Source organism: Oncorhynchus mykiss, chromosome 9, assembly GCF_013265735.2.
Source record: "Oncorhynchus mykiss isolate Arlee chromosome 9, USDA_OmykA_1.1, whole genome shotgun sequence".
In the NCBI taxonomy this organism is placed as follows: domain Eukaryota; kingdom Metazoa; phylum Chordata; class Actinopteri; order Salmoniformes; family Salmonidae; genus Oncorhynchus; species Oncorhynchus mykiss.
In genome coordinates this window covers 11448764-11476542 of record NC_048573.1, presented here as the reverse complement: position 1 = coordinate 11476542, position 27779 = coordinate 11448764, and the positions used below count along the sequence as shown (strand labels likewise).

Here is a 27779-nt window from a genome sequence, read left to right as displayed (position 1 = left end):
GCTGAGACATCCTATGAAGGGACAAGGTCAGTTTAGGGCTGAGACACCCTATGAAGGGAAAAGGTCAGTTTAGGGCTGAGACATCCTATGAAGGGACAAGGTCAGTTTAGGTCTGAGACATCCTATGAAGGGACAAGGTCAGTTTAGGGCTGAGACATCCTATGAAGGGACAAGGTCAGTTTAGGGCTGAGACATCCTATGAAGGGACAAGGTCAGTTTAGGGCTGAGACATCCTATGAAGGGACAAGGTCAGTTTAGGGCTGAGACATCCTATGAAGGGACAAGGTCAGTTTAGGGCTGAGACATCCTATAAAGGGACAAGGTCAGTTTAGGGCTGAGACACCCTATGAAGGGACAAGGTCAGTTTAGGTCTAAGACATCCTATAAAGGGACAAGGTCAGTTTAGGGCTGAGACATCCTATGAAGGGACAAGGTCTGAATATCCACAAGACTCACATGAGCAGACATTACATAAGAGATGTTCCTAATTTCAATATGACCTGAATAAACAAAAGGATAATAAAATATCATATTATGACTCCAAGAATATGAATGAATGAAACAACCCAATTCAACGGTTTTTTTTTTGTTTAAGTGAGAAATCTTTAAATTAATTTAATCAGCATTATTTACACAACAACCAACATGGACTACTCATACATGAGAGGAGTAGTACAGCCTGAATCCCACAGCTGTTTGTGTTGTCTTGCCAAAACTCCCATGTAGGCTGGGTGCCAGTTGGTTTCTGCTCGCCCTGGCATGAACAGAGCAGACAAAGACTGGTATGTAAAGCCTTGTCCAAGCCAGACAGGCCCATAGGGCAGCAGTCAATCTCCTGTTTCTGTAGCATGAGGCAGCTTGTTGTACAAGTACACCCCCCTTGACTGTACGCCCCCTGAAACAGACTGGCACCCAAGCTAACTCCTATGGTCATGACTCACAAGGATTTGGCAAAATGGCACAAACTGATCTGGGACACCAGGCTAGGGAGTAAGTAGGCTATAATATGACAGAAATCCCTTTAGACTAGATATCCCTATGTTAAAAGGTAGAATACATGAAGAAAATTAACAAAATCACTAGCGACAGCTGGCACCCAATTCTCTGGTCAAAATAAGTGCACTATATTGGCAGTAATAGGGTGCCATTTGCACAGCCTTTATCAGTGCTCAATTCTTCTAGGGCTGGAATTCAGTCAAACTCATTATACCAATGTTTATGGCAGTGTCTTTGTTTACAAACTAATGTCCATGCATCGCCTTCTCATTGTGGAAAAACATGGAAGCATCTATTTGTGATGGGGATACTTCCTCGTGGTAGTAAATTATTACCACAGTTCAGGGATTATATTTGACCATGGGGGTAAAAGAGCTCCTGCATAAATACCACAATGAGTTTGATTGAAGGCCGAGGCTGTGGATCAGACTTTTCTGGGCCCCTCATCCCAACAGCTAAAGGTCCCGAAGCTTCTGCGCATGTACGGAATTCTCTACTTTAAGCAGTCTCAGCTCTACACATATCGAACCATCCTTCACATTCCTAGTGTCAATGGAGAATTAGAATTTTCCCAATTTTTTTTACAGATTAAACTTCCATGCAGCATCTGCATAGCAACTATTCGATCTCAGTTTCATGGGGATGTGCAATTAGATCGTTATGCTATTTATATTCAGTTGCCTAGTTAAATATAGGTTAAATACAAATAAATGGAGATTGCTATCATTGCGTTTTTGCAGACATTGATTCAGCTGTGACCTAACCTTATTAAAAGAGCACCATTCGCTAGAATAGCCGGTTCCCTACGAGTAAAGCAGAGACTGTGTGTAAAGTAGAGAATCCCGCACAATAGCAGAAGCTTCGGGACCTTTAGCTGTCCAGAAGAGGGGTTCAGAAAAGTCAAATCCTCAGCCACTCCATTGATCTAATCACGCCCCTATTTACACAATCACAGGTGAAGACGCAAAAGGAACTGAATCAATTCCCGACTGAATCAAATCTCCCACAATTCATGATTCACTGTCCTCTTCTGTTAGAAATCAAAATCCCAAAATGCAAATAAAAAAATAAACTAATGTAACAAGAAATCCACAAATTATTAACCAACCATTCAAAGAAACAAAACGTTTGTCCTACTAATTTCCTTTTTATAAAACGTGTCAAATGGTACACTAAATAAAATAATATTTTACAACTTTTAACAGTAAAATCAGTTTTGTTTGAGGTAATTACATCATAGTTACTGTACTTGTATAAAGTAAAAAAGAAACAAAATATATTTATTTTTTTGCCTAAAAACACAACCAACCAACAAACCAAAAAGTGTTTTGCCTTGTTGTTCATTTCGCTCTTGGTTTTATTTTAAAACCTTTTTCACCTCATTGAGGCCAAAGTCTTCCGCAGTGACGCATTCTGGGGTAGCATTAGGGAGCGAAAAGGTAGTGGCTGAAAGGTTTTAATATCAAGAGACCTTATTTTTAGCCCACCATCACCACCATCTTTCAATAGATGTTCAGCAACAAGCCCTCTAAGTTCTCTCTCTGGTATGGTCTTCCCATATCCAGTGGGTGACTGGTTATCCTACCCAAAGGATCTTGACCAGAAGGAGCATACATACTGTATCAACCAATCAGGATCTTTTCTTTCCCCTTTCACAACCAATCGGAATCCATAATTCCCGTTGCCCCAGCAAATCGGATGCTTTCTTCCTTTCTCCTGCCACAACCAATCAGGTGCTTTCTTTCCCTTTACTCCTCGCCACAGATGCCACACACAGAGGAACAATGACAAAGTTATAGTTTGGGTACATACAAAACATCCACCTGAGGATGAACTTCAGACGGTCAAAGGCACAGAACTGGACCTGACCTGCGTTCTCCAGAACACTGGATATGCCCTGTAAAGAGTAACTAAACAATTCCTGGCTTTTCCCACCAATCTAATCTCAAAATCTATGGTGATTCTTGTCCAAAGAACTCGCCTGAGAATACACTGCCCACATCGTGATCCCTTGAAACGTTGTAGATGATTCTGGACTTCCACCGATCTGATCCCACCTCTAGACATTTGCTCTCGTCAAAAGAACTTCTCCCGTCCACAGCTTTTATTTGGGGATTATTTCTGAACCTACTCTGTGGGAGTCCAAAAACCTTTAGCAAATTTGAGCTAAACCATGGCAAATGTTTACGTTTATGCCAAGAGGGGTTTGACCATTTAAGCTAACAGGTTGTAAAGGTTCTGAAGTTTGAAGTTTGCAAAAATGAGAGTTGGGTTGAGGCAGAACCACTGATCACTATTATTGGACTGAGTGGACCTAGCCTGGTGCCAGATCTGTTTGTGCCGTCTTACCAACACATACGGTAAATGTAATGCATGACTACGACCATATGAGTCACTCCAATAACGTTTACATCCTGCTTTACTCATCTCATGTGTATATACTGTATTCAATTCTACTGTATTTTAAATCAATGCCACTTGACGTTGCCCGTCCTAATATTTATATATCTCTTAATGCCATTCTTTTACGTTTAGATGTGTGTATTATTGTGACTTGTTAGATACTACTGCACAGTCGGAGCTAGGAACACAAGCATTTTGCTACACCTGCAATAACATCTGCTAAATATGTTTCTGTGACCAATAAAAAAATAAGTTTTGAGTCGGCAAGACAGAACAATCAGATTTGGGACGAGGTTAGAGTGGACCACGATATGAGATAAAACTCTCAGCACCTCTCATAGGAACCAATACAACTGACTGTGTCCCGTCTCTCCCTAGACCTTCTACAGTACAATACACAGGGATACTTGGCCTACCGGATATCATACACTGGGCTATAATCAACCCCGAATAAATGATACAATTTGGGACTTATGAACATAGAACTGATTTATACTATTTCTGTGGTTATGAATGCTAAATCATTTATGTGAGTTGGGACGGGGCAACTGCAGTGGACTTGGTTTGCACTCAAGCTTCCTATCCAAACTTAACTGAATGATTGGACTGGTATTGCTTATGTTGGGACATAGGTACAGCTACACAATGATTGAAGGGAAACTAGTCACATACACTTCTAGTCAAATTTTCATTCCCGTCTCCCATTCTCTCCCTGGTCATGGAGAGGAGTGCAGTGTATACAGTCCTAGAGGAGCAGGGGCTACGATCCCATTCTCTACCCTTCTCCTGAAGTGTGCACTCATACGCTCCCCCTCATAGATTTAAAAAGGGACTGGTGTGAGGAATATGGTGGAAACGCCATCCATCCAGCCATGCTTGCACCAATACAATGCATGAGCATGAAGGGGAGTGACTGAAGGCACACTTCTGGGTGAATTGGAATGCAGCCAGTGAGTTAACCCTTTACCTTTAGTATTGTTTATCTACAAACATTGTTTTATTTTATATTAAGGCTTCTTTGTTTTTGTGGAAAAACAACATTCTATTAAAGTTGTGAAAAGGCTGTACTGTGACATGTTGCATAATCACCATGGTTACGTCTATTCCATGTTATTTATCGACTTCATTATTACTTTAAACCTTATGTACAAAACATTACTTCCTGTGTCAGGGTCAAACCCATTTCAATTTCAGGAAGTGAATTGAAATTCTGAAATTCCGAAGAACTGAACATTCTGAAATCCTGCAGAACTGAAAAATCTTCATTGGGAAAAAATGTCACTTTTCAACTCTCAAATTTGGAACTTCAATCAATCTCCTATGATTCATTAACTGAACTGACATGTAATCAACACCGACCCCGGAAAATGCGCATACACGTGTGTTGTATACGTCGGAGTGTGTGTGACGACCCCACTCAGAAGGGGGTGTGCAGGTGGGTGATGTGCTGCGTGGGAGAGGCTGCGTTGGGGGTGGAGCTATTTGATAGGTGGGAGGAGTTGGGGGAGGAGTCAGAGAGCTGCAGTTCCTCTAGTTTCTTCAGGTATTCATCTCTCAGGGCTAACAGCTCTATGTAACGCTGTTCCACTGGACTCTGCTGCTGTAGAGTAGAGCAGAGCAGGGTAGGATAGAGCAGAGTAGAATAAACATAGAAAAAATAGAGTAGAATATACATAGAAAATAACAGAATAGAGTAGAATATAAATAGTCATTACCACCACCAGGGGGAGGCAGAGAGCGGGAGGAGACAGGAGAAGGAGGGAGAGGATGGGGAGAGAGGGGGGGGGAAAAAATACTGTTAATTATATGCAAACAACGCAAACAGATAAGCATATAAACAATCACAAAGAGGTATAGAGGCTCAAGAGACACACGGTGAAAACATGAATATTCATTATTGATGCCTAGAGTGTTTTAAATGAGAGCAGCAAGCTGGTCTGGTGCCAACACACAATACTGTTTATTTGTTTATTAGGATTCCCAGTAGTGTTTGTCGAAGCAGCAGTTATTCACAAAAAACACATGACAAGTAACACTGATACACAAGGACAGTCAAACAAATTAAAAATACAACGATATACAAACAAACCAAAACTCTAATAAATTAGGTGTGTTAGTGTCCCCTCACAGTGCAATGAGATGGTACATCTTTTCTAAAAAGGTAAAGTTACCGTTTGCTCAGTAATAGGAGATGGTAGGGAGTTCCATGCGATCATGGCTCTTTATAATACTGTGCGTTGGACATGGGGACGGTGAAGAGACCCCTGGTGGGGTATGTCTGGGTGTCTGAGCTGAATGTTATTTGATTTTACAGACAATCTGGAATTTTCATTATAGTAATGCTTGTCCTAAAAACTAGAAGAGTTGGCAGTTAATCTCTCCTCAACCATGAAAGACTATCATGTTGTTGATGTTAGTTCTGTGTTTGTAGTTCAGGGCAAGGCGTTCTGCTTTGTTATGAGCCAGATGCAGCTTTTCTAGGTCTTTCTTTGCTGCACCTGACCATATTACTGGACAGTAATGAAGATGGGACAAGATAAAAGCCTGAAAACTAGTACAGCTGATGTGTCAAAAACACAGAACATATTTTAATAACAGACACACCCCTCTCCCCATCTTCACAACATCTTTGTCAATATGACTTGACCATCCAATGTAACCCCTAGGAGTTCAGCTTCCCTAATGGTCACACCTTTTACACACAAAACCCTGAGAACGTTTTGAACCAAACACAATGCTTTTAGTTGTAGATGTATTTAAGACCAGTTTATTATAAAAATCACCCATTCTGATACTGACTAACTCATTATTTAGAATTTGTGTAGGCTCACTGGCTTTGGGTGCTGACCAGGATTTCCGTAAGCCGGAAATTGCCGGCCTTTGGACGTGAAAAAAATGTAAAGCCGATAAGTTAAAAAAAAAACTGTTGCTGGCCAAAATGAGAGATTTAAAAAAACTATTTTTTTTATTATTAATTGATGGAAATACCAGTCTATGGAAATACAGTTGACCGTCAAGCTTATCGGTCTATAGATCAATTTGTACAATTTTGATGAATTCAATTGGCCCGTGTGTATTTTCATAGGTCATCATGTATCTTATTTATCCAACACAACTATCACACAACATACAGTTTTGAGAGTCATTTCTCCTGCAGTTCCCGAGCTGGTTGCTGCTGGAGTAAAACATATGCTTTTATCAGCTCATTATTTGCGCAACAACTATTAATGCTGTCACGTCTTAACTGTTTTGGTGCATGATTTAAAAAAAAAAGAGCTACTATTTTTATTTCTCAATTGGTAATTGAAGCGCGCCTCCCATTCACCTCCCAAGTGCAGGCAACCAGCTATCAGTGTATCACCCACCAGCACTCCCTGAACATTATCAGGACAGAGAAACCAGACACATGCTCAGGAGCGTGCTCCCTCAAAATGATCAGGACAGATAAACCAGGCATGCTCAGTGCGCGCTCCCTCAACATGATCAGGACAGAGAAACCAGACATGCTCAGTGCGCGCTCCCTCAACATGATCAGGACAGAGAAACCAGACATGCTCAGTGCGCGCTCCCTCAACATGATCAGGACAGAGAAACCAGACATGCTCAGGTGAGCGCTCCCTCAACATTATCAGGACAGAGAAACCAGACATGCTCAGTGCGCGCTCCCTCAACATGATCAGGACAGAGAAACCAGACACATGCTCAGGTGAGCGCTCCCTCAACATGATCAGGACAGAGAAACCAGACATGCTCAGTGCGCGCTCCCTCAACATTATCAGGACCGAGAAACTAGACATGCTCAGTGCGCGCTCCGTCAACATGATCAGGACCGAGAAACCAGACATGCTCAGTGCGCGCTCCCTCAACATGACCAGGACAGAGAAACCAGACATGCTCAGTGCACGCTCCCTCAACATGATCAGGACAGTGAAACCAGACGTGCGCGCTCCCTCAACATGATCAGGACAGAGAAACCAGACACATGCTCAGTGCGCGCTCCCTCAACATTATCAGGACAGAGAAATCAGACATGCTCAGGTGAGCGCTCCCTCAACATGATCAGGACAGAGAAACCAGACACATGCTCAGGTGAGCGCTCCCTCAACATGATCAGGACAGAGAAACCAGACACATGCTCAGTGCTCACATGGAGCCCTCCAAACAAAAGACCATGAAAACATTTACAAATCTCCTACATGATGGTTATGAAATAAACCAAAACCTGTTTCTCACAAGTGTAGGTGGTTTTGAACTCCGCAAACAACGTTTTCCACTCCGAGACTGAGAACAGTAGATGACTAATTAATATATGCATTAACAGAAATTAATATAACCAAATGTGACCGACCGGCTCGATCTTACATGCAAAATTTGAAATTTGTATTTTTATTTTTTTACATTGGATAAAAGTAGAGACTCAGAGCCAGAAAATGGTATATCAGTTGAGGAACAATGGGAAAGTCATTCTGCTGTGAAAGTTAAACTTCCGGAATGCCATACCTCACATTTGAGAAAATGGCCCTTGAATGTTTGGTTAAACCTACTGGAAAGCTCTTCGTCTACACCCATTCAGCATCGTTCACATACGCCTTAGCCCCACCCGTCACTTTATGGATTCACATGTGAGGCTATCTACTAAACAGCCAAAGATTTCAAGACGAAAGGCTGGTTTATACTACGGGTATGTCCGTAAATTTAATCTGGCGTGCCAGAGCGTGCTCGTACAGTCAAGAGTTGTCAGATTGTCCGGTCGTAAATTCGGAGCTTTCAAAGTGCACACTGGACGCTCTGGCTGAGGAGTAGGGTTGATCACAGCGTTCTGAGCAGTCAAGCACCCAAGCTAACTGGCTAACATTGGCTAGCTACTTCCAGACACATATATTTACATAAGTCATCTGAACCTTTGCTATGAGACTCAACATTGAGCTCAGGTACATCCTGTTTCCATTGATCATCCTTGAGATGTTTCAACAACTTGATTGGAGTCCACCTGTGGTAAATTTAATTGATTGGACATGATTTGGAAAGGCACACATTTGTCTCTATAAAGGTCCCACAGTTGACAGGAATTGTCTGTGTATGGACAAAGGAATTGTCTGTGTATGGACAAAGGAATTGTCTGTGTATGGACAAAGGAATTGTCTGTGTATGGACAAAGGAATTGTCTGTGTATGGACAAAGGAATTGTCTGTGTATGGACAAAGAAATTGTGTCGAGGCTCAGATCTGGAGAAGGGTACCAAAACGTTTCTGCAGCATTGAAGCTCCAAGAACACAGTTGAAGATGTTTGGAACCACCGAGACTCTTCCTAGAGCTGGCACGCCCGGTCAAACTGAGCAATCGGGGGAGAAGGGCCTGGTCAGGGAGGTGACTTGAACCCGATCGAACATCTCTGGAGAGACCTGAAAATAGCTGTGCAGCGACACTTCCCATCCAACCTGACAGAGTTTGAGAGGTTCTGCAGAGAAGAATGGGCGAAACTCTGCAAATACAGGTGTGCCAAGCTTGTAGCGTCATACCCAAGATGACTCGAGGTTGTAATCGCTGCCAAAGGTGCTTCAACAAAGTACAGAGTAAAGGGTCTGAATACTAACATAAATGTGATCTTTCAGCTTATTATTTTTACTACCTTTGCAAAAATGTCTTAAAAACCTGTTTGCTTTGTCATTATGGGATATCATGTATATATAGACGAGAAAGTCTGTAACGTAACGAAATGTGGAAAAAGTCAAGTTGTCTGAATACTTTCCCAATTCCCCTCATGTAATGGGGAATTGATCAAAAAGTATCTAGCAGATGTTCATCTGTCACATATGGAACCGAATGAAGTTCTCGAATTGCATTTTGGGAAGGTTTGAAAATGCTGTTTTATTGGCTGATTTATTTCATGAGTTACATGTTCTGTTAAGATGCATTACCACGGTCACCTCCTTTGTTTTGTTGACGGTGAGTGGGGTTGTTTCCCTGACACCCTAATCTAAATGTGATCGCGGTCATTCTGAACACCGTGGGCCGACACCCTAATGGGTTATGCACCCACTGCATATGGGTCCGGTACATTTCTCAAATGGCCGGCAAATTAAAAATCTTCCCGGTCACGTTGTCCGGCGCCTCATTTTCCTAACGGAAACCCTGGTGCTGAAACCCTGGTGCTGAAATGTAGTGTGGAATCATCCGCATACATGTTCATGCTAGCCTTCAGTAAAAACTAGTGGCGAATCATTTCTAAAATAGAGAAGAATAACAGACAAAGGAACTACCCTGAAGGACACCGCACATATCTGATGTTATACAACTAGTGGGTCAAATCCGGAATGTTGATTGGTTAAAACCGCATTCCTACCAGTGTCTATTCCACAAGTTACCACCGGCTAAATCTATGGCGTTAAAATGCCTATTTACTCTGTTCCATCTGACTGGGCAATCCACTGTCTCATCAGCCCAGCCAGGCAATTTATAAACTTGATCTCCACTATAAAAAACATCTAGACATTCTCACATATCTGATGCTAGAGAAGCTTCCATTGAAGAACACTATTAGCTATAGAGTTCTGTTGGTTAAATAACTCTGCAACCATGTGATGGCAGGTGATTTAAAGCCATAGCAAGCGAGTTTCAACAATAGCGATGTATGATCTATAACATCAAAGGCTGCACTGAAATCTAAAATACAGCTCCATCTATCATCTTATTAGCCATTTATTTTAGCCAATCATCAGTCATCGGAGTCAGTGCAGTACAGGTTGAGTGCCATACTCCATTTGCATGCTGAAAATCTGTAGTTAACTTGTTCTCTGAAAAATGGCATTGTATTTGGTCAAACACAAATCCTCTCCATCAGTTTACTAAGAACAGGCAGTAAACTGATTGGGCGGCTGTTAGAGCAAAGGGGGCTTTACTATGTTTAGGTAGTGGAATTACTTTAGCTTCCTTCCATGCCTGCAGACACACACACACACACACACTCCTGTAGGCTTTGGTTAAAGACATAGAAATGTCTCTCTCTGTGTTTGTGTGATTATGACAGGGAAAGAGGATTATCTGCTCCAGTGACTCAGACCCTGTTGACAGGGAGAGGGATGTTTGGGCTGCAGGGGTTTGTGTGTGTGGCGGGGGGTTAGAGTTAGGGGGAAAGAGGGGTGTGTGTGTGTGTGTGTGTGTGTGTGTGAGAACAGGCAGCAAACACACACCAACACCGCAAGTCATACAGGATGCCATGGCAATACTGCAGCCAAACCAACCAAACCCCAGAGGCAATAGTTCACAAATCAGACTGATCACAAGCAATGTTCCCTCTAAGCTGCACCGGGACTGCCCCACCGGGACTGCCCAACCGGCCCCGCCCCACCGGGACTGCCCCGCCCCACCGGGACTGCCCCGCCCCACCCCACCGGGACTGCCCCACAGAATAAATATCAGCCCGTGCAGAGACGGGATTGAACTTCACTCAACATTCTACTTTTCCCCTTTAGTTAACACCAGTGCTTGACTTGGGCCGGCACTGTCCGGAATGCAATACCGGCACTTCTAATTTTGGGGGAATTGAGTATCGGCCCATCTACAAAATTAAAAGTAACCTATCGCTGTCCCAGAATCACACAGACGCAAAAAAGGTTGATAAAAAGTGGAATGAAGGTGGGACCTTCATTGAATAGGAATGGAGAGTGGGCATTCATTTCCTGATTTGTCCAAGTTTATTTGCTGCTAGGCTGCGAGTGGCAGTAGGCTGTTTGGAGGTTGCGCAGATTGAAAACGTGCCAGCCTGAATGGCATGATGCGTTGTTCCAAGTTGTCAAAATTAGGGTTTGTAATTCATGAAAAGTCAAGGAAATTAGTTTCATAATTGTTCTTAATGTAAAAGCATACTTTTAAATATGATCAACCAATTTAAAAAAAAAAAACATTAACAAGCCATTATCGGAACGACCCTTCAGTGCATGTCTGTGCTGGGTGTGTGCATTGCCCGAGGAGAGAGAGCGCGACATTCCAGCATTAGATATAAGGGCCTTTCCACCGGCACTGTAGAGCCTAAATATATCTACACCGTTGGAAAGCTGGGATTCCCCCCTATTAAACATTAGCCATGGAATTGCGAAAACATTCAAAATATTCTAAGAATAGCCTACTTGACAAATAACTTGCTGTGCATAGATCTCCTCTGAAACATGAACACCTTGCTTTGAGGTAGCCTACCTTATCCATTTGATCCCTGATTTATTGAATGGCGGAATCATTTTATAAAAGACAAAAGTATTTGGTTGTAATGTTGGAAAAAGCCTGCACACCCAGGAGCTCTCCAGATGGAAGGTTGACCACAACAGTGGGGAGCTAAGTGCCTTGATCAAGGGCTCAACGGCAGGAGGTGGTAGGTCTACATGGAATCAGACAGCAGCTTTCCAGTGTCAATAATTCATACTTTTCCCATGTAGCCTATAATAATAGTCATGACAATTTGGTAAAAAGTCATGGAAAATGTGTTTAACCTCTTGAAGCTAGGGGGCACTATTTTTATGTTTGGAAAAATAACATTCCCAAAGTAAACAGCTTATTTCTCAGGACCAGATGCTAGAATATGCATATAATTGACAGATTTGGATAGAAAACACTCCAAAGTTTCCATAACGGTCAACATTTTGTCTGTGAGTTAAACAGAACTGATATTGCAGGCTAAAACCTGAGGAAAATCAAATCAGGAAGTGCCCCTGTTTTTGAAACCTTTATTGTTATGCATCCCTGTTGCCCATTTAAAGGGATATCAACCAGAGTCCTTTTTCTATGGCTTCCCTAAGGTGTCAACAGCCTTTAGACATAGTTTCAGGCTTTTATTTTGAAGAATGAGTGTGAACGACCACATTACGTAAGTGGATAGGTGGGGGCTCTCAGAGTGAGTTGTGCGCAAAAGAGAAAGGCGGCCATTGTTACTCCAGGTCATAGTGAAAAGCCAACTGTCCCGGTTGATATATTATCGAATAGATATTTGAAAAACACCCTGAAGATTGATTATAAAAAACGTTTGACATTTTTCTGTGGACATTATGGATATAATTTGGATTTCAGTGAACATAGTCCAAATGGACCGACCTGGAAAAGATCTTCCACCCCAAGACCGGTACTGGTTAACACGATCAACCTTTCCCTCTACTGCGGGTATTGCTAATACCAGCCACTTCCAATGCAACAAAATAAACTATGCAAAGTGTTTTCTTGTAGGCAGAACACACTGGAGTAGGATTCTATTCCATTGCCAGGCATGATGTACACTACAGACTGCTGTATTTTGAGACAGGCATGAATAAGCTAAGCAGCCAATAAGCAGAGGGTTTTTGGTCTGATGTTCTGTAATAATGTTATGGGAATAATAATGAATTTTATTTTCTAAAGTGGTTTCTTACGTCAAACAACATTTCCTTTATGTGAAGGACAAGTGGATCAACAGGTTCATATGAAGCCCGAAATGTTTTTGCCCAAAACTCACAGAATTGAACACCACACAATGGCTGCTACTGTAGGCTGAATGATAGAACAGATATTTCCATGTTAAAAATGTTAGGGGATGTATTTTCTCCATTGTTTTTGATGGTAGGTCACTCTGGTAGATCTACATTATGATCAAATAGCCACAGTAGCCTACCTGACCAATGTTAAAACTAACTTAAAGTGGGTACAGCCTGTGTTCACAAACGTGCGCCAGAAGTTGCACTCAGCAGACCTGAAATTTCCTCAGTGATGAAATTTTTTTTTGAGGGAACATTGGTCACAAGATAACTCCAACTCTGATTGGCCCAGACAGTTTGGCTGTAGTTGGTTCAGTGCTGTGTATCCAGTGTTGTAGCTAAATCCCAACAGCGTTAAGTTAGATGGAGATCTTTTTTTTATATACCATATTATTGATCCATCATTGATTCACTACTTTCCACAAACCTAAAAGCATTGTATTGGTGGAGGCAGGGGCCTTTTTCAAATCAGTGAAGGGAAGTGAACAAGTGCATACTCTGGTAGGAAGAAGTGATCATTCAGACATACTGGAACAAAAGTACCTGTTGTCGAATGCCAGGGTTCGAACGGATACTGTAACCCCAGTAATTCTATTGTAACTTAATTGTGGAATGCCAGGGTTCGAACGGATACTGTAACCCCAGTAATTCTATTGTAACTTAATTGTGGAATGCCAGGGTTCGAACGGATACTGTAACCCCAGTAATTCTATTGTAACTTAATTGTGGAATGCCAGGGTTCGAACGGATACTGTAACCCCAGTAATTCTATTGTAACTTAATTGTGGAATGCCAGGGTTCGAACGGATACTGTAACCCCAGTAGTTCTATTGTAACTTAATTGTCGAATGCCAGGGTTCGAACGGATACTGTAACCCCAGTAATTCTATTGTAACTTAATTGTGGAATGCCAGGGTTCGAACGGATACTGTAACCCCAGTAATTCTATTGTAACTTCATTGTCGAATGCCAGGGTTCGAACGGATACTGTAACCCCAGTAATTCTATTTTATTCTATTCATTTACCTGTTGTCGGATGCGAGGGTTCCAACGGATGTAGTAAGTCACCCAGAGTTCTAGGTGTCTCATGCTGGCTACAGGGTAGAGGACTCTATTGGACTCTGGGGTGTAGAAGGGGTTCTGGTAGAAGGACAGATCACTGTTTACCAATGACCACAGAGACACCGTCTTAGACCGCAACTCCTGGAGAGAGCGAGAGGGGGGAGAGAACAGGAATAATAATTTAGGAGGGTTAGAGAGAGAAGTTAACCAGGGACCACAGAGACACTGTCTTCGACCACAACTCCTGGAGAGAGCGAGAGGGGGGAGAGAACAGGAATAATAATTTAGGAGGGTTAGAGAGAGAAGTTAACCAGGGACCACAGAGACACTGTCTTCGACCACAACTCCTGGAGAAAGAGATGGAGAAGATCATTAATATGGTATTTTAGCAGACACTTATGTGCAGCAGTAAGCAGGAAACATACATCTATTCAGGATGACCCGTTTGAATCAAACCCACAAATTATCTGAGCCATCGGAATCACAGAGGGAATATGAAGGATTCTGGAACAATAATTAGAGTCTCATGGAGACTCTCGTCTGTGTGTCATAGAGAGCCTTATTACGGCACCTCAGAACCAGTGATGCGTCCCGTCGCTCTTCTGCTCTACTTCACATGATCAAGATGGAGGGAGGAGGGGATGTGGAGGGAGGAGGGGAGGTGGAGGGAATAGAAAGACAAAGAAAGGGTATGAGATTGAGGTAGAGCAGGGGTGTCAAACTCATTTCCCCCATCGGGCCGCATTCGGTCTTCACAGAGGTCCGAAGGGACATATTTACTATGTTATCTGTCTCGCTTTCATTTGGATGACTGTCAGCAAGCTATGCAGAGGAGTGAAGAGACTATCAGCAAGCTGGGCAGAGGAGTGAAGAGACTGTCAGCAAGCTGGGCAGAGGAGTGAAGAGACTGTCAGCAAGCTGGGCAGAGGAGTGAAGAGACTGTAAATGTAGGTCCATTATCATTCTACACAGTTTGGCTTTGGCTTTGGCTTTAGTCATTAAAATGTCCATAGAGCACCACCCACGAGCCTGATTGAATGGGCTCGCGGGCCGGATGACATGTAAAATAGAATGTAAATAGTGAGTTGGCAGAGGAAAATATTGTAGAGGGATGGAAAGACCCAGCTAACACATTTAGTTAACTGGAAGTTGTGGGAACGTTCATTTTTGGTTTCCCCATTGGACTGGTGTTTTCTTGCATTTTTTATGGAAAGTTCTCTTAAATGTTGTGGGAACATTACTTTAAATAGAATCCAGAGGAAACCTGCTGAAAACATTATGCTGTACTGAAATTCCCACCTAAACAACCAAGGCTCTCACCAAGATCTAAGAAATATACGGTTCTCAGAACATTATGTGCTAGCTGGGAATTGGAGAGTGCAATATAAGATAAATGTAGAAAAGACAGGCAGAGAGAGAGAGACAGACAGACAGTGCTTGGACAAACAAGACAAACAACTTACGTTAGTGTCCCTGGCACGCTCACAGTTGAAGAGGAAGGTTCCAAAGCGACAGCTGAACAGGTGGTCCAGGATGGTCACTAGGAGACGCTCGTTAAACTCAAACGCTGTCGGGAACTGGAAGAGAAGGGGAGAGGAGAGGTTTAAACCCATAGGCCTTTTCGCTTCCTCCATTCCTTGCATCCGCTCTCCTCACTTCCTTCTCAATATGCATTGGAGAAGAAGGTTTGAGGGGAGGGACCTTGGACCTTCTCGTCCAATACGGTTGATGAAGTCAGAAGAACGTGCAAAGACAAATGAAGATAAAGCGCTACACAGGTGTGTCCTGTTCCTACCTGTTTGGTCATCTGCCAGACACAGTCTATGAACTGTACAAAGATAGGAGACCTGTCCTGATCAGCATGGTTCTTATCACCGTGTCCTATCCTCTATAAAGACACAGAGACAGAGAGAGAGAGAAAGATAAATAGTTAAACCGTGCAAACAGATTCTTACTACCTGTAGTTACTACCTGTAGTTACTACCTGTAGTTACTACCTGTAGTTACTACCTGTAGTTACTACCTGTAGTTAGGTCTTCCTGGTCATTCTAAATTCAAAAAAGGCACTCGCACATCTGAGCCATCATAGTCGCAGGTGCACACTTTGTTAGAATAATTAGGAAATGCACATTGTAACGCTTATTTTCCCTCAACTCCAACCCCAATGGATGTATTGAACGGAGGTGGGGGGAGCAGTATCTACACAGGGGTGCAGGTTGTGAACACTCAAACACTCTGACGAAGGCCCCGAGGCCGATACGTAAAGCTCTGACGAAGGCCCGGAGGCCGATACGTAAAGCTCTGACGAAGGCCCCGAGGCCGATACGTAAAGCTCTGACGAAGGCCCGGAGGCCGATACGTAAAGCTCTGACGAAGGCCCCGAGGCCGATACGTAAAGCTCTGACGAAGGCCCCGAGGCCGAAACGTAAGGCTCTGACGAAGGCCCCGAGGCCGATACGTAAGGCTCTGACGAAGGCCCCGAGGCCGATACGTAAGGCTCTGACGAAGGCCCCGAGGCCGATACGTAAGGCTCTGACGAAGGCCCCGAGGCCGATACGTAAGGCTCTGACGAAGGCCCCGAGGCCGATACGTAAGGCTCTGACGAAGGCCCCGAGGCCGATACGTAAGGCTCTGACGAAGGCCCCGAGGCCGATACGTAAGGCTCTGACGAAGGCCCCGAGGCCGATACGTAAGGCTCTGACGAAGGCCCCGAGGCCGATACGTAAAGCTCTGACGAAGGCCCGGAGGCCAATACGTAAGGCTCTGACGAAGTCCCCGAGGCCGATACGTAAGGCTCTGACGAAGGCCCTGAGGCCGATACGTAAGGCTCTGACGAAGGCCCCGAGGCCGATACGTAAGGCTCTGACGAAGGCCCCGAGGCCGATATGTAAGGCTCTGACGAAGGCCCCGAGGCCGATACGTAAGGCTCTGACGAAGGCCCCGAGGCCGATACGTAAGGCTCTGACGAAGGCCCCGAGGCCGATACGTAAGGCTCTGGCGAAGGCCCCGAGGCCGATACGTAAAGCTCTGACGAAGGCCCCGAGGCCGATACGTAAAGCTCTGACGAAGGCCCCGAGGCCGATACGTAAAGCTCTGACGAAGGCCCCGAGGCCGATACGTAAAGCTCTTGACGAAGGCCCCGAGGCCGATACGTAAAGCTCTGACGAAGGCCCCGAGGCCGATACGTAAAGCTCTGACGAAGGCCCGGAGGCCGATACGTAATGCTCTGACGAAGGCCTGGAGGCCGATACGTAAGGCTCTGACGAAGGCCTGGAGGCCGATACGTAATGCTCTGACGAAGGCCTGGAGGCCGATACGTAATGCTCTGACGAAGGCCTGGAGGCCGATACGTAATGCTCTGACGAAGGCCTGGAGGCCGATACGTAAGGCTCTGACGAAGGCCGATACGTAAGGCTCTGACGAAGGCCTGGAGGCCGATACGTAAAGCTCTGACGAAGGCCTGGAGGCCGATACGTAATGCTCTGACGAAGGCCTGGAGGCCGATACGTAAAGCTCTGACGAAGGCCTGGAGGCCGATACGTAAAGCTCTGACGAAGGCCTGGAGGCCGATACGTAAAGCTCTGACGAAGGCCTGGAGGCCGATACGTAATGCTCTGACGAAGGCCTGGAGGCCGATACGTAATGCTCTGACGAAGGCCTGGAGGCCGATACGTAATGCTCTGACGAAGGCCTGGAGGCCGATACGTAATGCTCTGACGAAGGCCTGGAGGCCGATACGTAATGCTCTGACGAAGGCCTGGAGGCCGATACGTAATGCTCTGACGAAGGCCTGGAGGCCGATACGTAAGGCTCTGACGAAGGCCTGGAGGCCGATACGTAATGCTCTGACGAAGGCCTGGAGGCCAATACGTAATGCTCTGACGAAGGCCTGGAGGCCGATACGTAATGCTCTGACGAAGGCCTGGAGGCCGATACGTAAAGCTCTGACGAAGGCCTGGAGGCCGATACGTAATGCTCTGACGAAGGCCTGGAGGCCGATACGTAAGGCTCTGACGAAGGCCCGGAGGCCGATACGTAAAGCTCTGACGAAGGCCCCGAGGCCGATACGTAAGGCTCTGACGAAGGCCCCGAGGCCGATACGTAAAGCTCTGACGAAGGCCCCGAGGCCGATACGTAAAGCTCTGACGAAGGCCTGGAGGCCGATACGTAATGCTCTGACGAAGGCCTGGAGGCCGATACGTAATGCTCTGACGAAGGCCCCGAGGCCGATACGTAATGCTCTGACGAAGGCCCCGAGGCCGATACGTAAAGCTTAATAAAGAGCAGCGTGCAGGTTTCTTCTTTTTCCCCCATCTTCCTGGTCATTTATCTGTACACAATATTGGTCAGTTTAGTTGCTTCCCATCACAGGAGGTTGGTGGCACCTTCATTTGGGAGGATGGGCTCGTGGTAATGGCTGGAGCGGAATTGTTTATCCAAGTAGCAGGCCATTCCATTTTACTCCGTTCCAGCTATTATTATGAGCCGTCCTCCCCTCAGCAGCCTCCACTGCTTCCCCACAGACCATTTGGTCCCCAGTTGACAGCACAAATAAAAGAACATCTATGACTGAAAACTCTTCATTATCAGAGTTCAGAGCGAAGCTCCTTTTTTCATTCTCATCATAAACTGTGAGTGAATGCCTTGGAACAGGGTGGACTTACATTGGCAAACTTGTGTCCGAAGCTGATCCACTCCTTCTCCAGCAGTACCTGGAATCAATCGATCACAAATCAAATGTACTTTATAAAAGCTCTTGGTACATTAGCCGTTGTCACAAAGTGGTTTACCTGGAATCCTCTCAGAGTGCGGTAGTGGCTGTCCAGCATCAGCATGGCCAGAGAGGTGAGCTGGGCCGTCCGGTCCCACCCATCACTACAGTGGACCACCACAGAGTTACCTCCTGATATCTTGTCTGCTACTTGGATGGCTCCAGATATGACCAGCTAGAGAGCGACAGAGAGAGATTCACTACAGAGGACCAGCACACGGTTACCCCTCCACTGATCTGCTAGCTGGCCAGCTCCAGAGAGGAGAGGGCTGTGGGAAGTGTGTGTACCCCACTACCTTGATGTGTTCTAGCCAGTGTGTAGACTCCAGACTGGACAGCCAGTGTGACTCCTCTACATTGGGATAGACAATGTCTTTTAGCTTCTTCAGGGACTCTCTCATCACGTGGATGTTGTGTATGTCTAGAAACACCAGCTCAGCGTTCTGATATGCATCGTCACCCTCGTAACCCCCACCCGTGGCCTAGAGAGAGGGGATAGAGGTCAGAGGTTGAAGACTCATCATTCATGGACAAAAATGGAGAATCACAGGACCAGTTTGAAAACTAAAAAAAATATTTATATAATTCTTCCCTCCCTCTCTTGACGCTATCACTGGCCTGCATGTTATAAGAATGTGTTCTTAACCGACTTGCCTAGTTAAATAAAGGTTCAATTTAAAAAAATATATAATAATAAATGTGGTTGGATAAATTAAAGTGAGGTTTCACTCATGGAAATGCAGTATTTTATTCTATGGTTTTCACCCATTCCAACATGGTCAGAACAGTGATCACTTCAAGGAGGGCAGGATTCAAACAGGGTTCATTGTAAACGCGTCGGGGTTGTGGTCAGCTGTTGGAACACACTGCAGGTCAGGGGAAGCTAGTTAGGTCAGGGGAATCCTCTCACGGGTAGGAATTTGGGGATTATTATATAGATTGCATTCCATATTAGTAATTTGAGTCCCAACATTCCATTTCACTCTGAGCGGGGTGCGGTGGGCGTTGCGTCACACCCCAACACACACACACACACAGTGTAGTTGCTGTGTCCTCTTAGCTTCTAAACTCTACCTCCTCAGTTCTTACTTCTGACACCAGCATACAATGTAGGAGGCAACTAGCAAGAGCCTACAGTGAACAACAAAAGAACACACAGTCCATCTCTCTATGGAAGACAAACCAAAAGACCTACATCTACATCAACCCAGAGAAAAAGGGTCGCTTAAAAGATTCTCTGGGAAGTACTCTGACAAGGAATCCAGAAACGTACCTAGAAAAGTCCCACGTATCTATGACATCTCTGTCTGGACGATCCATGAGGCCGACACCTACACACCGCCTCCCAGCGGAACCCAACCAACGCACCTCATGAGACACAGACATGACCTTTCGACATTTAACCTTTGACCCTGACCTTGTTGGCGACGGCATTGACGCTGGGCCGTGCGTCGTAGATGGTGAGCTTGGCGGTGCCGTTAGCCTCCCGGATGAGATCCAGGTAGCGCTCGTCATCCTTGTTCCTCTTCCCAGACATCCCCACCAGGGGCTGGGAGCAGCGGCAGATAACAGCCTGGTTCTCACGGTGGATCCACGACAGCACCTAGAAGTTGGGGAGGACAGAGAGATAGTTAGGTAGGTTGGGGGGGTGGGGGCAGAAAGATGGTTAGGTAGGTTGGGGGGGTGGGGGAGTCAAAGAAAGAACAGAGGGATGAAGAGACATGGGAGAGAAAGGAGATATAGGTACAGGGAAAGAAAGGGGGGAAAGGACGGCAGGAAGAGGATGAGGAGGGTGGTATGAGGGGGGAAAGGATGGCAGGAAGAGGATGAGGAGGGTGGGATAGGACGGCAGGAAGAGGATGAGGAGGGTGGGATGAGGGGGGAAAGGACGGCAGGAAGAGGGTGAGGAGGGTGGGATGAGGGGGGGAAAGGACGGCAGGAAGAGGGTGAGGAGGGTGGGATGAGGGGGGGAAAGGACGGCAGGAAGAGGGTGAGGAGGGTGGGATGAGGGGGGGAAAGGACGGCAGGAAGAGGGTGAGGAGGGTGGGATGAGGGGGGGAAAGGACGGCAGGAAGAGGGTGAGGAGGGTGGGATGAGGGGGGGAAAGGACGGCAGGAAGAGGGTGAGGAGGGTGGGATGAGGGGGGGAAAGGACGGCAGGAAGAGGGTGAGGAGGGTGGGATGAGGGGGGGAAAGGACGGCAGGAAGAGGGTGAGGAGGGTGGGATGAGGGGGGGAAAGGACGGCAGGAAGAGGGTGAGGAGGGTGGGATGAGGGGGGGAAAGGACGGCAGGAAGAGGGTGAGGAGGGTGGGATAGGACGGCAGGAAGAGGGTGAGGAGGGTGGGATGAGGGGGCGAAAGGACGGCAGGAAGAGGGTGAGGAGGGTGGGATGAGGGGGGGAAGGACGGCAGGAAGAGGGTGGGATGAGGGGGGAAAGGACGGCAGGAAGAGGGTGAGGAGGGTGGGATGAGGGGGGAAAGGACGGCAGGAAGAGGGTGAGGAGGGTGGGATGAGGGGGGGAAAGGACGGCAGGAAGAGGGTGGGATGAGGGGGGGAAAGGACGGCAGGAAGAGGGTGAGGAGGGTGGGATGAGGGGAGAAAGGACTCACGGGAATGCGTCCTCTGGACCTGAAGGTACACACTTTCCTCAGGTCTTCCTCTGTAGCTTTGAAGGGAACCACCAGTATGGTGGGGTAGGTGTCGCACAGCTCATAGTTGGCATTGATGAACGTGACACGCCACTTGTCATTGGGTAAGCCCTGGTGACGGGGGAGACAAACAGCCAATCAGAGAAGAGATTGCAGGCTGTGACTCAGAGGCATTATTGGTGAGGTACAGTGCTACGTCACTGATGACGAGGTTGAAGGTAAATGGTTAAGACAAGAGGATTCTAATATACCACAATGCTTTGCATAAATGAGGAATAATCCTAAACAATGGGACTAGCTATGCTAGTTTAACAGCGCTGGTCCCATGAATCGGTTCATTTGCAAAAGCTTTGTGGTGGAATGATTAGGTTGTCTTCACCTGGGTATCTTCAAGCGACACTATTTAAGCAGACTAAGTGACCGAGTTAAAAGCTGGGATATTGGATCTATCCCAACACAGACAACCTTGAAGACTGGCAAAAACAATGTAATGACACATTTAGTAAGACAATGATAAGTCCTACCTGCCGTCTGAACTCTTCCATGGGTTTGTACACACTCCAGCCATTCTCTTCAAATTTCTCTTGACTCAGGTACGCAAACAGAAGCTACAGACAGAGAGACAGAGAGAGACAGAGAGACAGAGAGACAGAGAGACAGAGAGACAGAGAGACAGAGAGACAGAGAGACAGAGAGACAGAGAGAGAGAAAATGGGATTGACTTTACCAAGGTTTTATTTGTCACGCAAACATGAGAGCTTCGCTAAATCAACTGCTTATTGTGAGTGAATGTTGACTCTTCTCTAGTGATGTGCAAAGACTAGGGCTGTCTCGACAAAAAAAAAAATAATGTTGGTCGACCGAGAGTCGTCTTCCTTTCCACCAATCGATTAATATAATTTTAAAACAAGTATTTTTCCACATACACACCCTGTTTGAATAAAATCAACTATATGTAGGCTACAGAGCTTGTCTGATGCTTTAAGCACTGCGATTAAAAATTAAGTCACACAAATGACTAAAGTGGGAGCCAGAGATCAATATAACCGGTCCAGAAGAAAACCTCCCGCCGATCTTCACAGATTCTACCTTTAAGCTGCTGAAGTTGCCTGTAATAGGCAACCTTTTCCATTCGGAGAGCCAAGTTATCCTACCATTTCTACTGATCTGCGTGCCAGTCATGGCTTTCGTATGCACATTTTCGTGGAACAGTTTCATTTATAATTACGTCTTCATATCTCAAAATCAATGTCATGTGGTTCATCAACATTCTAAATGAAAATGATCCAAATCTAAAAGTAACTTCTATTGTCAACATGTAAAAATAGCCTACATAAAGCCAACAAATAAAAACATTGCAGCCCGTAGGTAGAAAATATCCCGATTAAAAAATAAATATCCTATAAATCACATTGGCTACACCTGGCCTGTCTGCAAGGAACTTGAAACATTGTATCAACTATTAACTTGGTCAGCTGGAAGCTTGTTTTAGCAAACTTGCAACATTGTAGAAAATATTCTGGGCCCTCAGTTTCCCACACCAGTGAGCTCTGGACAGAGACACACAGATGTAGGCTATTTGCCCAAAGGATAAGAAGTAATCAGGTAGGCCCATTTTATGATGTTTCCACCTAACCAGAATCTGACATGTTTTTCATGCTTAGTGGTTATCGAAAGGGAGAGAGAGCTGGACAGATTCTTCAAATAGGCTACAATGAAGAACTATTCATTCTCAATGGATGTAAAAACAGACTTTGTTTCCTTGCTGTTTGAGGCAAAGAAACCATGACTTTGAGAAGCTCCACAGTGATGGTGAGTTAAGACAATCAGAAATAGTATCAGATCCCCAAATGGGCACATTTATAAGCCTACATTTGCATGCAGGCCAGGTAGAAAAGTCAAACTTCTAAATGTGTAATCAGGTGCGTGTCCTTATTCAAGATGGTCTTTTTGTTTGGAGCGCTCCTGTCAATGAATAAATTGACAACTGGTATATGGAATGCAATACACCAAAACATTCTCCCCACAAGTGTAGCCTAAGTTGTGGGCTCTAACAACGTGTCCACTTCAACAATGACAACGGCAAGACTATAATAACAATAATAATAATTGAATGCATCAAGAGAAATTCCCGTAACCAAACAAACAAACATTGTAGATTAGAAATGACGGTAAATGTACTAGTGGTGATACTGTTGTACCTTCTCTGCGGCCTCCACACAGGATTAGTCCACTCAGACAGTCTCCTGTGCCATCATTTAAAATGTATTTACTATTGCTCGACTAAAAAAAAAACTATTATTGCCAGCCCTAGCAAAGACAAATAACAGGATACAGCTAACAGATCAACTCTAATAAAGCACTTCTCTTGTCATAGTTATTATACAGTTGTTAAAAGGCGGTCATGATATCAGGTGACTAAATAAAAGGTGTGTATGTACCAGACCGTGGGATAGGGGGAAGGCATATTTAAACAGGATGTCAAAGATGTCCCTTCTGCTGTGTCCCTCCTGCTTCAACGCAAACCTCAGGTTCCTCATGTCCTGTTGGGAGAGACATGCATTAACAACCGGGAAGACGGACGCACGTTGACACAGGACACACAAAATGCTGTCAGTACAAAATAAATAGTTGTAATCTTTTCCAATGTTCCAACATCTCAATTTCCTACACTCCTGTTTTTATACATAGTGGTTCAGTCCTAGTCTGGTTATCAGATCTAATTGGACTGAACCACTATGTACGTATATTCATAGGGGTGGTCAGGACCATGACGCAGTATCTGACCTTGCAGGTGATGTCCAGCCCGTATGAGTTCTCCCCCCGACTGGAGGCTCCGCCCATCTTCTCCACCCGGCCAATGGCGCCCAGTGGAACATCCAGAGTCACCGCCGGGTCCTGTGATATCACACAAAATACAGACATGTGATTGGTCCTGCTGGGAGTCCAGTGATATCACAACAGAGGTGGAAGATGGGTCCTGCAGTGGTTGAAATGACATATAAAGACATCGGTATCGTGAGGGCACAAACTGATCCAGGCTGTATCACATCAGGCCGTGATTGGGAGTCCCATTAGGCGGCGCACAATTGGCCCAGCTTCGTCCGGGTTTGGCCAGGGTAGGTCGTTATTGTAAATAAGAATTTGTTCTTAACTGACTTGTCTAGTTAAATAAAGGTTGAATTAAAAAATATATTGTGTAATGTGAAGTATACTCTTGAATACATTTTAGGTAGCTAATATTTCATCTGCAAGATTAAGCCACTTAATTAGCAAAGCATAGGTTTAAATGGAAAACAAGGGCCTAGTGCTTACGTCACTTCAGTTTTTTATTTCACCCTCGTCTTACCAGCTACGTTGACTGACAACACGTTCTCATTTTACAGACAACCTGGGGAATAGTTACAGGGGAGAGGAGGGGGATGGATGAGCCAATTGTAAACTGGGGATGATTAGGTGGCAATGATGGTATGAGGGCCAGATTGGTTAATTTAGACAGGACACCAGGGTTAACACCCCTCTTACGATAAGTGCCATGGGACCTTTAGTGACCGTTTAACGTCCCATCTGAAAGACAACCCCCTACACAGGGCAATGTCCCCAATCACTGCCCTGGTGCATTGGGTTATTTTTTAAGACCAGAGAAAAGGGTGCCTCCTAGTGGCCCTCCAACACCTCTTCCAGCAGCATCTGGTCTCCCATCCAGGGACTGACCAGGACCAACCCTGCTTAGCTTCAGAGGCAAGCCAGTAGTGGGATGCAGGGTGGTATGCTGCTGGCTAAGCCACCAGAGTAGATGGTGTGTGTGTGTGTGTGTTAAAATTTGTGAGGTCAGCATATTGTTAACGTGTTGTCAGGTGTTGCATTACAGAGAGTGGAGTCTACATCCCAAATGGCTCCCTATTCACTACTTTTGACCAGAGCCCTGTGAGCCCTATGGACCCTGGTCAAAAGTAGCGTACTATCTAGGGACTAGGGAGCCATTTAGGACAGAGACTGGAATAAAGAGCCTTGCTTCTGCTGCTGTATCCCTGTAATAACGTACTCCATCACTGACACACACACAGTCAATAACACACACACACCTCTCAGCCTGACTGATGGTCTGATAAAGCAAACCTTGGGTCCTGCATTTCTGCTACATCTAAGATTATTTAACTATCCATCCTCTCTTCTCCTCCACAGCTATCCCCCCTCTTCTCCTCCACAGCTATCCCCCCTCCTCTTCTCCTCCACAACTATCCCCCTCTTCTCCTCCACAACTATCCCCCCTCCTCTTCTCCTCCACAACTATCCCCCCTCCTCTTCTCCTCCACAACTATCCCCTCTTCTCCTCCACAACTATCCCCCCTTCTCCTCCACAACTATCCCCCCTTCTCCTCCACAACTATCCCCCCTTCTCCTCCACAACTATCCCCCCCTTCTCCTCCACAGCTATCCCCCCTCCTCTTCTCCTCCACAGCTATCCCCCTCTTCTCCTCCACAACTATCCCCCTCTTCTCCTCCACAGCTATCCCCCTCTTCTCCTCCACAGCTATCCCCCTCTTCTCCTCCACAACTATCCCCCTCTTCTCCTCCACAACTATCCCCCTCTTCTCCTCCACAACTATCCCCCTCTTCTCCTCCACAACTATCCCCCTCTTCTCCTCCACAACTATCCCCCTCTTCTCCTCCACAACTATCCCCCTCTTCTCCTCCACAACTATCCCCCTCTTCTCCTCCACAACTATCCCCCTCCTCTCCCCCACAACTATCCCCCTCCTCTCCCCCACAACTATCCCCCTCCTCTCCTCCACAACTATCCCCCTCCTCTCCTCCACAACTATCCCCCTCCTCTCCTCCACAACTATCCCCCTCCTCTCCTCCACAACTATCCCCCCTTCTCCTCCACAACTATCCCCCCCTTCTCCTCCACAACTATCCCCCTCTTCTCCTCCACAACTATCCCCCTCTTCTCCTCCACAACTATCCCCCTCTTCTCCTCCACAACTATCCCCCTCTTCTCCTCCACAACTATCCCCCTCTTCTCCTCCACAACTATCCCCCTCTTCTCCTCCACAACTATCCCCCTCTTCTCCTCCACAACTATCCCCCTCTTCTCCTCCACAACTATCCCCCTCTTCTCCTCCACAACTATCCCCCTCCTCTCCCCCACAACTATCCCCCTCCACAACTATCCCCCTCCTCTCCTCCACAACTATCCCCCTCCTCTCCTCCACAACTATCCCCCTCCTCTCCTCCACAACTATCCCCCTCCTCTCCTCCACAACTATCCCCCTCTTCTCCTCCACAACTATCCCCCTCTTCTCCCCCACAACTATCCCCCTCCACAACTATCCCCCTCTTCTCCTCCACAACTATCCCCCTCTTCTCCTCCACAACTATCCCCCTCTTCTCCTCCACAACTATCCCCCTCTTCTCCTCCACAACTATCCCCCTCTTCTCCTCCACAACTATCCCCCTCTTCTCCTCCACAACTATCCCCCTCTTCTCCTCCACAACTATCCCCCTCTTCTCCTCCACAACTATCCCCCTCTTCTCCTCCACAACTATCCCCCTCTTCTCCTCCACAACTATCCCCCTCTTCTCCTCCACAACTATCCCCCTCTTCTCCTCCACAACTATCCCCCTCTTCTCCTCCACAACTATCCCCCTCTTCTCCTCCACAACTATCCCCCTCTTCTCCTCCACAACTATCCCCCTCTTCTCCTCCACAACTATCCCCCTCTTCTCCTCCACAACTATCCCCCTCTTCTCCTCCACAACTATCCCCCTCTTCTCCTCCACAACTATCCCCCTCTTCTCCTCCACAACTATCCCCCTCTTCTCCTCCACAACTATCCCCCTCTTCTCCTCCACAACTATCCCCCTCTTCTCCTCCACAACTATCCCCCTCTTCTCCTCCACAACTATCCCCCTCTTCTCCTCCACAACTATCCCCCTCTTCTCCTCCACAACTATCCCCCTCTTCTCCTCCACAACTATCCCCCTCTTCTCCTCCACAACTATCCCCCTCTTCTCCTCCACAACTATCCCCCTCTTCTCCTCCACAACTATCCCCCTCTTCTCCTCCACAACTATCCCCCTCTTCTCCTCCACAACTATCCCTCTCTTCTCCTCCATAACTATCCCTGTCTTCTCTCTTTCTCCATCTCACCAACGCCCTCATACCGCTCCAATTGAATTGACTGTTCAAAATACTAGTGGTGCCAGGAGAGAAAGAGACAGATTAAAGAAAGAGATGAGATGAGAGAAAGGGATATGGGGGTCCCCTTCGTTTTTGTGTTGGAGATGAACGTCTGTTGTCTGAAGAGTGAATCTACAAGCGGATTAGACCTAGAGCAGGGTTTCCCTAAACTATTTCATAGTTTTCCATAAATGACTACTGCATTGGACCGGACACAG

The 27779-nt window shown here is 46.0% G+C and overlaps 1 protein-coding gene across 3 annotated transcripts in view; it reads right to left on the bottom strand.

Annotated features, from left to right (window-relative positions):
* Positions 1 to 1688: 1688 nt before the first annotated feature.
* Positions 1689 to 27779, bottom strand: part of LOC110531442 (myotubularin) — a 55133-nt gene continuing 29042 nt past the window's right edge. For 2 of the 3 annotated variants that reach the window (XM_036987309.1, XM_036987307.1), the window contains 12 exons: positions 24162 to 24272; positions 23816 to 23917; positions 21899 to 21982; positions 21336 to 21485; positions 20144 to 20329; positions 19023 to 19208; positions 18746 to 18901; positions 18620 to 18667; positions 15751 to 15843; positions 15419 to 15532; positions 13920 to 14096; positions 1689 to 4999 (listed from right to left, as the gene is read on the bottom strand). In XM_036987309.1, coding sequence (XP_036843204.1) covers positions 4817 to 4999; positions 13920 to 14096; positions 15419 to 15532; positions 15751 to 15843; positions 18620 to 18667; positions 18746 to 18901; positions 19023 to 19208; positions 20144 to 20329; positions 21336 to 21485; positions 21899 to 21982; positions 23816 to 23917; positions 24162 to 24272 — 1590 coding nt within the window. In that variant the 3' untranslated portion in view covers positions 1689 to 4816. The remainder of the gene's footprint in view (positions 5000 to 13919; positions 14097 to 15418; positions 15533 to 15750; positions 15844 to 18619; positions 18668 to 18745; positions 18902 to 19022; positions 19209 to 20143; positions 20330 to 21335; positions 21486 to 21898; positions 21983 to 23815; positions 23918 to 24161; positions 24273 to 27779) is intronic. The other variant, XM_036987308.1, reaches the window with a different exon arrangement.